This window comes from Oryctolagus cuniculus, chromosome 8, assembly GCF_051225735.1.
Source record: "Oryctolagus cuniculus isolate XC-2025 breed Fujian yellow rabbit chromosome 8, ASM5122573v1, whole genome shotgun sequence".
Taxonomy (NCBI): Eukaryota; Metazoa; Chordata; class Mammalia; order Lagomorpha; family Leporidae; genus Oryctolagus; species Oryctolagus cuniculus.
Window position 1 is genome coordinate 30,622,013 of NC_142874.1, and position 13,272 is coordinate 30,635,284.

Sequence of the window (13,272 nt, forward strand, 5' to 3'; positions counted from 1 at the left end):
AGCTCCTCTCAGCTGTGAGAGCCCTCTAGCCCCTACTCCCAACCCCCAGCCATCATCCGGAGCCCTGATGGGGCCCTGCCTGGACCAGTCCCTGCTGCTGGGGCCAGGGCTGTGGGAGGGGTGGCTCCATCCCAGGGACCCTCCACCTGCTGTCACCCAGCCCTCTCACCCTGGGCTGGTGGCCCTTAAAGAACAAGTAGATGGAGGGACCCAATGCAACCTTTTAATTCGAAGCAGAGTCCCCTGCCAGCACTGTCACACACACACAGGTGGAAAGGGATGCCAGGACCTGGGCAGGAACCAAACCCAGACCTGGGTGAAAATATATATATATATAATTATATACACATACGATTGGGGGAGAAGAAAAGCCAGAGTGAGAGCAGGGAGGGCAGAGAGTGAGGTGAGGAAAGCAGCCGGGGGTGCCCCAATAATGACATTCTTTAGAGTGCAGTGAGGGGGAGGTGCGTGGGTGCTGGGGGTGGGGTCCTGCTGGCCAGGACACCCTGAAAGGCCCGGCCTGGCCCCTGGACCCCATCCAAGCAGGCCAGAGTCGTGTCGGCCCCGAGCTGGGTGCCAGGAAGTGGGGTCCTAGCTCGACTGTGCTAACGGCTGTGGAAGGCTTTGGATAGGCGGCATCTCCACTCTAAGCCAAGGCTCCTGGGGAAGCCGGGTCTGGAGCAAGAGGCTTGGAAGCTTGGGGGTTGCAAGTGGAGGACAGGACGAGCCGGGTGCCTCCAGCATGAGCCTGCTCCCTGGGCGCACAGGCGGGCAGGCAGGCAGGGGCGGGGAGCGCCATGCTCGGGCACACAAGGAGCCGAGAGCTCGCCCTGATGGCCACATCCTACCCATCCCTGCGCACGCAGCTGGCGGGCCTGGCCCAGTGCCCCCTCTGTTGCTCCTGCCTTCCTCTAGGGACCCTCGCTTGGGGGGTGGAGGCAGGGAGGGGGCACAAACATGAACTCAGCTTGTCTGGCCCCGGGGTGGGGGGCGGGGTTTGCCCGGGCAATGAGGACCAGGGAGAAGAGGAGGAGGCCCCCGGGGCCCCAAGCTCCCTATTAAAGGAACAGTGTCCACTGCTCTCTGCACCACAGCGGGCCCGGCTGCCTACCACACCTCGGCCCCGCCTCCCCGCGCTGGCGGCTTCCAGTGAAGATCATGGTCAGGTTCCCAGGGCCCTGCTGCGGCGAGGGAGGGGTCGGCCGCGGGCCGCGGGGCGTCAGAAGAGAGAGGCCTTCTTCTTCAGCTCGTTGCGCTTCCAGAGAGCCAGCTTGCCGAACTCCTCGGGAGACATGGCGAAGACCCTGGAGAAGTCCTCGGCCGACAGGTGCCTCTGCGGAGGGGAAAGGGGGCGGGCGGGGCGCTGTGCCAGCTGGCCCACGTGACACGCTCATTCGGGAGGCCCCACGAGGCCAGGGTGCCCACCCAGGGCCTTCTAGGGCCCGCATACCTCAAGCCGCATCCGATCCACACCAGGCGGCAACTTGGTGCGCCCCCTGTTGGTCACCACCAGCATTTCGTAGGGGTAGATCTGGGAAGGACCGGGTCGTCTGAGGCTGGCGCCAGGAACCCCCTCTTCGACTCCCCCCGGCCCCCTCTCCACCCTGCAGAGGCCGCTGGGGTCCATGCCACTTTGCATCCCCGCTCCCCCCCGCTCGAGGTGGCCGCCCCCTGCCCCTCACCTTCTGTTCCAGCACACAAGGCAGGGAGTTCCCCCGGTCCATCCTCCCACTCTGGCCCTCTCCGTTCTGGGGAGACCAAAGCCGCAGTGAACCAGAGAGGGCAGGGAGGCCTCTCAGCCTTACCCTGGGCTTCTCGGCGGCCCCTCGTCCCCCTGCCCCGCCCCGACAGACACTGCCTGGCGACGGCTTCCAGCGCTCCTCCGCCTGCCCCTCGGCGAGGCACTCACCTGCAGGCCTGCGGGAGAGAAGGGCCAACCACTCAGAGGTCTCCACACCTGCCCAGGCCACAGACCCCTCCCACACCAAAGGCCCCAGCTTCGCCTCTCACCTGGGCTTCCGGAATCACTCTCCGATGGGCTGAAGTCCGTGGACTGGAGCTGGAGGGGGCGTGAGGGGATCAGAGAGGAGGCTGGGAGGGCTCCTCCCTGGCCCCCCTCACGGTGGGCTCCCCGAGGACACCACTCCCAGCCCCCTCCCTGTGCACCCCTCTCCTGAATCTCAGAGGCCTTACCCGGCTTAGGGTGGTCCTGCCGTAGGCAGGGAGAGAAGATGACTTGGACGTCCCTGGGTGCAAAGCTGCAAAAGAGACCAAGAGGCCCTGGGCCAGTCAGCCCCTAGCCTGGGCAGGGTGGGGGAGTGGGGAGGGGAGGGGGAGGATGAGGGAGGGAGAGAGTGGGGGGGCTCCTGGTGGGCTTCTGGGGCTTCCAGTCCCGACCTGTCCCCTTCAGCAGGTGACACAGTGTGGGTGTTTCTGTCTACAACTAGAAGTCTACAGCCAAGTGCATACTGCACAGCCATACCCAGCTGAGGTTCTGGCCTAACATTGGCTACTAGGCAGCATTCATGAGAAAATGGTATTAAAAGATAAGGCGACTTTGATGCAAAAATTTGCTTGAAATCCATGCATACGAGGGAGTCCTCAAACAGTTCATGGAAAATGCATATTAGGAGGGGGGAAAAAAGCATGGATTTCCAAAAAGTTTTTGTACCACAATAATTCCATTTTAATTCCATTTCTCACCAATTTTTTGAAGCATACGCATACAAATCAATCTAAAAACCCAATCAAAATGACTGAATTATTGCAGTTTTATTAACATCGTTAGTAATTGAATTTTACTTATTTTTTAAAGATATATTTGAGTGGAAAAGTCACACGGGGTGGGGGCAAACAGGGAGGGAGAGAGAGACAGAGAGAAAGAAACGGAGAGATCTTCCATCTGTTGGTTTACTCCCCAAATAGCCAAAACAGCCAGAGCTGGGCCAGGCCAAAGCCAGGAGCCTAGAACTCCATCCAGGCCTCCCACATGCATGGCAAGGGCCCACGCACTTGAGCCATCCTCCACTGCCTTCCCAGGCGCACTAGCAGATGGCTGGATAGGAAGCAGAGCGGCCAGGACTCTGATATGGGATGCCAGCATCGCACGTGGTGGCTTAACCCACTGTACCAGAAGGCCAGGGCCCAGTCCTGGAATTTTAAACGTTTGGCTTTATGATACAGACAGTCACTTCCCCAGGCTGACAGGTGCGAGACTACTAGCTGATACACTTTCCACTCGCATCCCTGGATGTCCCGTTTCATGGGCTGTCTTTGCTTCCAAGCACGGCTGAGTAAGATTCAAGGGAACGAATAACACGAGTTCTTAGAACTTTGTCCCTGAGGGCTCCGTTTCCAGTTACGAGCAGTTGCTGGCCTTCTGCGGCCACTGTTTTAACCAGCCTGTGTGCAAGTATTAGCCTCCTAGAGTCAAAGCTAGGAGAGCTCATCTAATCAACAAGCCCAGTGGGCGAGAACAAATGGGCTTGGGGGTGGCGCCTGTCTTATTTTCACAGAAGACGTGCAGCCCTCCCACCAGTCACCTAGCACCACGGGAGCATTTCCCAGGAGACATCTGCACGCAGTGGCCGTGGCCTGGGGGAGCGCCACTCGGATTTCTCATGCCAAGCGGCTCCTTCGCAGAAGGGACCCCTCCGAGGTCCCCATGAGATCAGACGACATGCCTGTCCATGACTCCGGAAATGCGAAGACCAACCAGACAGGACGGTACCTTCCGTGTCACGTGACGGTGGAGCACACCCAAGTGCAGGGATGCCAAAAGTGACGCTGGTGTAGGCCTCTGCTGTTTACCCTTCTGAGGCTCGAGTGGGAGTTAGGGAGCTGCCTCCCAGGCAACTGGCAGGGAGCTGGATACACCCCAGTTCTCCAGTTCTGGGGTGTCTGCACTGCCCCGCTGGCCCCCTGCCCACCCCCACCCTGCAGCTGAGCCGCTAGAGCCACTAACTGGCTCCACCAGCACCCCGATGGTGCAGCCCAGTCCCACGGGCCCCCAGTACCTGCCTCACCCCGCATCTCCCCTCCCCATGTGGATCCCAGCCAAAGGGAAGCTCCGTGCCATTTCTTCCCCCTTCGGAGCTACTGCAAGTCCTCAGCACGCTCACCATGCCTCCCCCTGCTCTGGGCACACCTCAATGCCTGCCGCGTCCCTGGAGACCCTCTGGCCCCCACCCACACACTCACACCCCGCAGGCTGGAACCAGACTCCTCCTCTTTCCCCGAAACTCTGCCTCTCGAATGATCTTGAACCCTGACCCCTGCTTCCCTCCTCTCCACACCTAATCAGCCCCTGGATTCGAGGCAGTGGACTTGATCGCCTGGGCAGTTCTCTGGACCCCACGTATATGAGGGCGCATCAGAAAGTTCCCGGATGGGGTGGACGCTGTGGTACCGCAGGTTAAGCGGCCTCGTGGACACCAGCGTCCCATGTTGGAGTAGCAGTCTGAGTTGTGGTGCTCCACTTTTCTTTTTAGGATTTACTTATTTATTTGAAAGAGTCACAGAGAGAGAGGGAGAGACAGAAAGAGACGGAGAGACAGAGAGAGAGAACGAGAGATGGATCTGCTGGTTCACTCCCCAGATAGCTGGTCTGGTCAGGGCTGCGCCAGGCTGAAGCCAGGGGCCAGGAGCTTCATCCAGGTCATGTGCTGTGGCACAGTGGGTAAAGCCACCGCCTGTGACGCTGACATCCCATATGGATGCTGGTTCGTGTCCCGGCTGCTCTACTTCTGAGCCAGCTCCCTGCTAATGGCCTGAGAAGGCAGCAGCTCAACTGCTTGGGCCCCTGTTGCCCATGTGGGAGACCGGGGTGGCGCTCCTGGCTCCTGGCTGGCTCTGGCCTTTCTCTCTCTGTCTCTTTTTCTCTCTCTGTCCCTCTGCCTTTCAAATAAGTAAATATTTTAAAGAAAATCCATGGACAGAGCAGGTGTTGCAGTATAGTGGGTTAGGCTACTGCTTGGGTGCCTCTGGTCAAGTTCCACCTCCACTTCCAATCCAGCTTCCTACTAATGAACCTGGGAAGCAGGTGGTGGCTTAACTAGCTGGGCCCCTGTTGTCCACATGGGACATCCAGATGGAGTTCCTGGCTTCTGGCTTTGGCCTGGTCCAGCCCTAGCTATTACAGTCATTTGGGGAATGAACCAGCAGATGGAAGATCTCTCTCTCGCTCTCTCTCTCTCTCTCTCTCTCTAGCTCTGTCCCTCTTTCAAATAAATAATGTTTAAGAAGGTCATGTACAAATGAAATTAAAATGGAAGTTGGGGCTGGCACTATGGCAAAGTAGGTTAATCCTCCACCTGCAGTGCCAGCATCCCATACAGGCGCTGGTTCGAGTCCCAGCTGCTCCTCTTCTGATCCAACTCTCTGCTATGGTCTGGGAAAGCAGTGGAAGATGGCCCAGGTCCTTGGGCCCCTGCACCCGTGTGGGAGACCCAGAGGAAGCTCCTGGCTCCTGGCTTCGGATCAGCATAGCTCCGGCCATTGTGGCCATCTGGAGAGTGAACCAGCAGATGGAAGACCTCTCTCTGTCTCTACCTCTCTCTGTAACTCTGTCTTTCAAATAAATAAAAATAAATCTTTTAAAAAAATAAACATCATTTAAAAATAATTTTAGTTTATTTTATTTATAAGAGAGACAGAATCAGCTCCCATCCGCTGTTTCTTTCCCCAAATGCCCAACAGCCAGGGCTGGGCTGGGCCAAATTAAGGAGCCCAGAACTCAACCCAGGTCTCACATGGGTGGCAGGGACCCAAGTACTTGAGCCATCGCCTGCTGCCTCCCAGGGTGCACACTGGCAGGAAGCTGGATTGGGAAGTGGAGCTGAGCCGCAAACTCAGGCACTCTGATTTGGGATGTGGGCTTCCCAAACAATATCAGAACCACAAGGCCAAATGCCAACCCCGAAACTTACCATTTAAAAACTCTGTTTTTGGGGCTGGTGCTGTGGTGCCACAGGTTAAGCCACCACCTGCAGCACCAGCATCCCACATGGGCACCTGGAGTCCCGGCTGTTCCACTTCTGATCCAGCTCCCTGCTAACGTGCCTGGGAGAGCATTGGAGAATGGCCCTAGCATTTGCACCCTGAACCCACATGGGAGACCTGGAAGAAGCTCCGTGGCTCTTGTCTTCAGATCAGCCCAGCCCTGGGAATTGTGGCCATTTGGAGAGTGAACCAGCGGATGGAAGACCTCTCTTTCTCTCTCTCTCCCTAACTCTGCCTTTCAAATAAATAAATAAATCTTTAAACAACAGCAAAAAATATTCCATTTTCCATGAGCTCTGTCAAGTACCTGTTAGCTTCGGCCCTTAGCTGGGACTATTGGACCTTGTGCTAGATTGTTCCCAGAGTTGGCCAGCACCCTCGTCACCTCCCCCACTGTGGTCCCTCTGTCCAGTCTCTCTCCTGCCCTTGAGTCTGGGCTGCTCGGTGACTGCTCAGGCCCCCAGAATGCAGTGCAACAGACACCGTGCAGCTCCCAAGGCTGGGCTTCCAGAGATCTCTTGGTTTCCATTTCCTAACCCGTGAAGCCACAAGACCCAAGGAAGCCCAGGCCGACCTGGGCGGTCAGAGGCAGAGCCCCCTCCCACCCCCCCCCGGTCCACGGCACCTCCCGCCTGCCTCGCCCCCCACCCCCGGCTCCTGGGGTTCGAAGCTGCCAGGATCTCCGTGCCCCCACCTTTGCTCCTGCCCTGTTGCCATGACTGTGACACTGCCTCCTGGCTCACTCAGTCTCCTCCTTGGAGCCTCAGGGGCACCCCCCCCAGGCCTTGGTCTCGGCCTCGCAGAGGATACCTGCACACCTGTCACCTCTCACGACGCCAACCGGACTGCACCCAAGCCCTGTTTCCCTGTCACTCCCCACTGACCGCAGGCCCCAGGGGGACATTTTTCTCCCTAGGGTACCTCCCGTGCCTAGCACAGCACAGAGCCTCAGTGAACACCTGTTAAGTTAAACAAGGCACGGCCTTCGGCGCTGCTTGGGAGGCCAGCATCTCATATCAGAGCGCCTGGGATCCAGCCCCGGCTCCACTCCCAATCCTGCCATTGCACACTCTGGGATGGCAGAAGGTGGTAGCCCCCTGCCACCCACGTGAGTTCCAGGCTCTTGGCTTCAGCCTGCTCCAGCCCCAGCCATTGAGGGCTCTTAGGGACAGCAAATGAGAGCTCTCTCGCGCGCGCGCTCTCTCTCTGCCTCTCAAATAAATACAAATTGTAAGAATTCAGCTGTTGACTGCTCCAGCTGTCGCTATCTTTTCTCATGGCACGTGGGTGCGTGGCTGCTTCCCTCATGCCTGGGAGCCAGGGCTGCGTCTTCTGTGTCTCACAACCGGGTCCCCACACACAGCCGGCTGGCTCACGGCGCCCCGCCCCCCAGCACTCACAGGCGTGCAGGGGCGTCCGGTCAGGCAGGGAGCGGGTCTTCCTCCGGATGGGCAGTGACTTCTCCATCTCTTCTTTCAGGATCATCTTCCCCAAGTTGGAAGTCACCTGAGGAGGGAGAAAAAAGGCGGCGCTGGGCCGGCGCTGTGGCGTAGTCGGTTAACCCACACGGATGCTGGTTCGAGCCCTGGCTGCTCCACTTCTGAGCCGGCTCCCTGTTAATGGCCTGGGAAAGCAGTGGAAGATGGCCCAAGTGTTGGGCCCCAGCACTCATGTGGGAGACCTGGAAGAAGCTCCAGGCTCTTGGTTTTGGCCTGGCCCAGCCCTGGCCATCGTGGTCATTTAGAGAGTGAACCAATAGATGGAAGACCTCTCTCTCTCTCTCTGTGTCTGTAATGCTGTCTCTCAAATAAATAAATAAATCTTAAAAAAAAAAAAAAAAAGGAGAAGAAGAGGAAGGTGCCAACACTCAGATTCTGGATTCTCATCTGCACAGGCGTGAGAACTGGGGATGGCATCACGTGGGTAAAGAGAGGGGGCAGGGACTGCGGCATGGTTCCCAGGCGGAGCCCAGGGTCGCTCAGCTCTTGTCCAAGATGCAGCCACCTTGGGGCTGGCTCCTTGGGGAGCTCTGGCCCAGGGGCCTCCTCATCCCAGGTCGCCATACCGGGCCCAGCACACCAGAGGTGGCCTTTCTCTAGCTCCCGACACGCTCCCCACCTGGGGACCAGAGGCCCACGCTCTCCTTCCGCTTTTCCCAGCAGCCAGCCCCTGTGGCACGGCCCTTGTCTGGCCTTTGACCCTAGTGAGCCGGAGCACTTGGGAAAGAAAGGACTTCCTCTCCCGTTCGGACAAGGACGAGCCCCCTAACCCTGACCCCGACCCTGACCCTAACCCAACCCGACCCTGACCCCGACCCTGACCCCAACCCAACCCGACCCTGACCCTGACCCTAACCCTAGCCCTGATCCTGACCCTACCCAACCCGACCCTGACCCTGACCCTATTCCAACCCGACCCCAACCCCGACCCCGACCCTGACCCTAGCCCTGATCCTGACCCTACCCAACCCGACCCTGACCCTGACCCTGACCCTAATCCAACCCGACCCCAACCCCGACCCCGACCCTGACCCTAGCCCTGATCCTGATCCTGACCCAACCCAACCTCGACCCTGACCCCAACCCGACCCCGACCCTGACCCTGACCCTAACCCCGCACAGGCCAGGCGCTACCTTGCTGAGCTCCTCCTTCTGACGCTCCCTGAGAGCCTTCATCTCGTCCCCGGAGTCGTCATCCTCCTCCTCCTCCTCCTCCTCGGCCCCCCTCCGGGAGGCCTTCCGCTTCCTCCATTCTGTCTCTAGGAGACACGGGCACAAGCAGGCAGGGCGGTCAGCCAGTGCCTCGCGGCACAAGCATCAGCGGTGTGCGCAGCACTGGGCTGCATGTCCAAGGGGGCTCTGCGGACTTTCCTTTAGAGGTGCATTGATGGGGCCCGCGCTGTGGTGCAGCGGGGTAAGCCATGGCCTGCCAAGCCGGCATCCCATACCAGCATGGATTCGAGTCCTGGCTGCTCTGCTTCCTATCCAGCTCCCTGCTAAGGGCCCAGGAAAGCAGTGGAAGATGCACCAAGTGCGTGGGCCCTGCACCCACATGGGAGACTGGGAGGAAGCTACTGTCTCCTGGCTTCAGACCAGCCCAGCTCCAGCCATTGTGGCCATTTGGGGAGTGAACCAGTAGATGGAAGACCTCTCTCTCTCTCTCCTCTCTCTCTCTCTTCCACTGCCTCTCTGTAACTTTCAAATAAAGAAATAAATCTTTTTCAAAAAAATCAATTACAAAATGTGCAAGTTTATTTAAAATGATAAAGATTCATGTATGTATGTATTTGAAAGGCAGAGAGAGAGAGAGATCAACTGATCTTCCATCCACCGGTCCATCCCCCTAAATGGCTGCAACAGCCAGGGCCGGGCCAGGCCAAAGCCAGGAGCCAGGCGCTCCACCCAGGTGGCCTAGGCTGTCTTCCACTGCTTTTCCAGGTGCATTAGCACTGAGCTGGATTGGAAGCGGAGCAGCCAGGACTGGAACCAGCGCTCATATGGGATGCCAGCCCCATAGGCGGTGGCTTTACCGGCTACACCACAAAGCCAGCCCAGTAAGAGTTACACTCCTCTTCCCAGAGCCTGGGGCAACAGCAGCAGCAGTGTGAGGTGTGTCTGGTGAGCGACCCGAGAACTGAACAGAGTGGGTAGGTAGCCGGCAGATGGGGCAGCGGACACCAGTGCTGAGGGACCCCAGGGAAGGGCTGGGCAAGGAGCTGGTGGGCTCAGGGGTGGCAGTGGGGCAGTGAGGACCCGTGGGCGGGGGGCTCGGGTGGGCGTGGACAGCAGATGCCGAGCAGTGGGGGAGAGGTTCTCCCTAGTTTCTCCTACCCACGACGGCCAGCGACGGGGGGCACGGCCAGTAGTCCGTCTCGATCTTGGCCGGCTGGTTGGGGTCGGGGGGCTGGGCCGCAGGGAATTTGGACGACTCGATGATGAGGTCTTCGATGAGGTGCTTGCTCTGAGGACTGCCTCCCACGGACTCTGCAGGTGCAGGTGCAGGTGCAGGTCAGAGTCAGCCCCGCCCCCTCTCCCCAGCCCCACCAGCGATGGTGAGGGGGCGGGGTCACGGCCTGTCACTCCCCACTCTGCCCCCCCGCCCCCCCCGCCTGCAACACAGCCCCGTGCCTGGCAGGAAAGGGCTGAGCCTCACCTCTCTGCTTATAGATGGGTGGCTTCTTGTAGATGTTGGAGTCTGGCCGGGTGGTCTCTGCAAGAGGGGCAGGTGCGAATCAGCTGATGGCGGCCGCAGGTAAGGGAGGCGAATGGGATGGGGGAAGGTGGTGGGACTGGGACTTAGTTGAGGTCCTGAACCTGGCCTTTAGGGGAACTCCTGCACTGTGCTGCCGGGGGGGGGGGCCCTGCCTGGGGCCCTGGCATCAGGGGACCCAGCTGGACGTGTTGGGAGCATGCACCCCAGAGAGCCAGGGGCTGGGAGGGAGAGGATGTGGGCTCCCCGACAACCCAACCTACCGGGATGGTGGAAGTGGGGCAGGCTGGTCCGCGGGGTCCCAGTGGCTCTCGGGGTTGCGGCCTGCGAGATGATTCCTGGGGACCGGCTCTCGGCCCACACCTGAGGAGTACACACGCGTGAAACTTGCTGAGACCTCCGTGGGTCTGACACCTTGCCCCAGCCCGCCCCAGGGGGCCGTCATGGCCCAGAGGGACAGAGCTAAGTGAGGCCCTGGTCAACCTTCTGGATGTGGGTGGGGGCCCCCGTCAGTGCCCAGAGGGGCGGGTTGTGGGGGGCAGACTCACCTCCGGGGATGGGGGTGGCGATGTGGACTTGGGTGAGAGCGAGCGCTGTAGATGGAGAGGGGGGCTGGTCAGAGCCTTGGAGTTGGCACTCAACCCTGGAACCAACAAAGAGCCACTTCCTCCCCCCAGCCCGGTGCTGCACGCCTTCCTGGCCAAGTGCTGGCCACCTCCTCTCCGCCGGCTCCCAGGCTGGGCCTCTGTCCTGCTCCCTGGCCCTGCTGGACAAGGCCCTGGATCCTGCCAAGGATGTGGGAGGAAGTACGCGGGCCCTGGGGGTGAGGGGGTGGGGGTGCCTGGTACTCTGAGGCCAACGGGAGCCTTGCGGGGACCCTGCCCTCAGAGACTAGGGGACGAGCGTCCTGGGGCTGGGGCCGGCCCTGCGCCTGGGGAGTAGGGGCTCCCCGTGGTCTGGCCTATCTCCCTGCTCAGCCACGGCACCCTACCCCACTCAGTACAGGTGACAAGCACCCACTGTGCATAATCTCGTGCACCCTGACCGCCTTCTGGGGTCACCTGTGGCTTACAGGAGGGGAAACTGAGGCCACAGCACCACACAGGCCAGCTTCCCAGCCTCCAAACTCAGCGCCGTGGGCTCTCTGCAGGCTTTGCCTTCTGCCCATCCCACCCTGTTCCCCGGTGCTGGTGCCACACAAGGTGGCCTCCTCCGCTCCAGCCGCCAGCCCTCTCTGCCCACCCTCCACACCCCACACCGCCTGGGTTGGTTGACTGACTGGGGGGGGGGTGTTCCTGTACCATTCCCTCCAGGAAAGACAGCACTAATGGTGGGGGCATTTGGTGTAGAGATGCCCACAACCCAGAGCAGTGTCTTGGTTCGAGCCCTGGCTCGGCTTCCAATTCCAGCTTCCTGTTCATGCGCACTCTGGGAGGCGGCAGGTGTGGCCCCAGCAGATGGGTCTCCCTGATTGAATTCTGGGCTTCTGGCATTGGCCTGGCCCAGCCCCGGCTTTGCGGGCATTTGGGGTGGGGGTGGGGAGACGTACCACTGGAGGGCAGAGCTCTGTAGTCTGTGTTTCAGATAAACACAAGCAAGGCTCAGAGGCGAGCCCACCATCACCTGTGTGGCTAGGCAGCTCCTCCCCAAGTCCCCGGCTCACCTCCCGGCTTCTGGGCAGCTCCACGTGTTCCAGGAGGGAGTAGGTGAAGTGGGGCTCGTAGATCATGAGGTCGGGCCGCTCGATGTCCAGGATGGCCTTGTCCTTGGGGATGGCAGCCAGGTCCTTGTAGCCCAGCACCTGATTGTCCATCTTGGCCTGGGGGCGGGCGGGGGGGAATGGTGCAGGTGGAGCTGGTGCGCCCGGCCAGGGCCCTCCTGGGGATGCTGGCCTGCCAGCCGGACTTCCAGCACACAAGGAGGGCACAGGCCAAGGCAGTGCCACCCCCTGCTCCTTAAAAATTGCGCTGCTTTCCAGATTTCTGCTGTTGCCACAAAGCATTCTGGCCCTTTACCTAGCACTCTGGGTACCAGGAGACAGAACCAGGCCGGTAGCAGTGGGGTGTGGGGCGCCCCCTCTGCGTTGTGAGGGGCATCTCTGCTGGCCAACACTGGCAGGACCACCACGCAGGGCTCTGTGAGAAGCCCCCTGCTCCCGCCTCCCAGCCTGCAGGTGTGCGGGGGTGGGGGGGGCACCAGGGGGTACTCACCACGATGCTGGAGGGAGAGCCTGGCACACTGGAGTCGCGGGAGGAGCTGACGCTCCCAGGGGAGGTCAGTGGGTGCTGGAGAGAGTGAGAAGGCGGGCGCGTGGGCAGGTGCGTGTGCGTGCGGGCCGGGGGTCTGCCCTGGGCCTTGGGGACCCGAGCGCTGCGCTGCGGGCGGCCACCAGGTGGCGCTGTCATGCCCCCCCCAACCCACCCCACCCCGAGCCCGTCCCCCACGCCCCCTGCTCCGGCAGGCGCAGCCCCGCACACCTTCTGCAGCCGTTCCATGCGGCCGCGAGCTCGCGGGGCGGTGGCCGGCACAGACGTGTGCGCGGGGCGAGGGCGCGGGGGCGTCAGGCGCGGCCCGGAGGCGGCGGCAGGGGCGTCCCAGCGGGCGGTAGCGTCCTCATCCCTCGGCGACTCTCCCTAGCGGGTCTGGAGAGAGAGGGAAGCCGGGCAGCGGTGGGTGGGTGGAGGCCGAGGGCAGCCCCGCTGGCATCTCGGCCATTGTCCTCTGGCTGGGCAGGAAATGACGGCAGGGGTCGGCCCTCTCCGTGCCCTGGGCAGCCACACCTGCTAAGGCCCCCGCCCGCCCCGGGAGAACACGGGGTGGGGTGGGGGAGGACGCCCAGCGGTGACCACACCCCTTCCCTGGCCCGGGCCCGGGCCGCACCCCGGCTCCCGCACAGCCCTGGAAATGCGGGGGCCTAGGGGGAGGCAGCCCGGGCCTCGGCTTCAACACTGCCCTCTTGCTGCTCGGTAGCCGTGCGGCCTTGGGCCAGCTGCTGCAAAATGGGGGCTCGAGCCACCAGGGGCTTCAGAGAGTTTGTGGGAAACGGGATTAAATAAGTTCACA

At 60.9% G+C, this 13,272-nt stretch overlaps 1 protein-coding gene across 2 annotated transcripts; it reads right to left on the reverse strand.

The window, feature by feature from the left end:
- Positions 1 to 209: 209 nt before the first annotated feature.
- Positions 210 to 12,820, reverse strand: DMTN (dematin actin binding protein). Of its 2 annotated transcripts, XM_051836778.3 has the most exons (15): positions 12,687 to 12,820; positions 12,420 to 12,494; positions 11,873 to 12,028; positions 10,758 to 10,802; positions 10,473 to 10,572; positions 10,153 to 10,209; positions 9,831 to 9,983; positions 8,634 to 8,758; positions 7,401 to 7,506; positions 2,194 to 2,258; positions 2,011 to 2,059; positions 1,910 to 1,917; positions 1,683 to 1,748; positions 1,451 to 1,531; positions 210 to 1,333 (listed from the first exon to the last, which is right to left on the reverse strand). In XM_051836778.3, the coding sequence occupies exons 1-15, from the start codon at positions 12,702 to 12,704 to the stop codon at positions 1,220 to 1,222; spliced, it is 1,218 nt and encodes a 405-aa protein (XP_051692738.1). In that variant the 5' UTR covers positions 12,705 to 12,820; the 3' UTR covers positions 210 to 1,219. The 2 variants fall into 2 exon arrangements, with proteins under 2 accessions (XP_051692738.1, XP_051692739.1); XM_051836779.3 differs by lacking the exon at positions 12,420 to 12,494 and having other exon boundaries at positions 12,687 to 12,816.
- Positions 12,821 to 13,272: the final 452 nt, after the last annotated feature.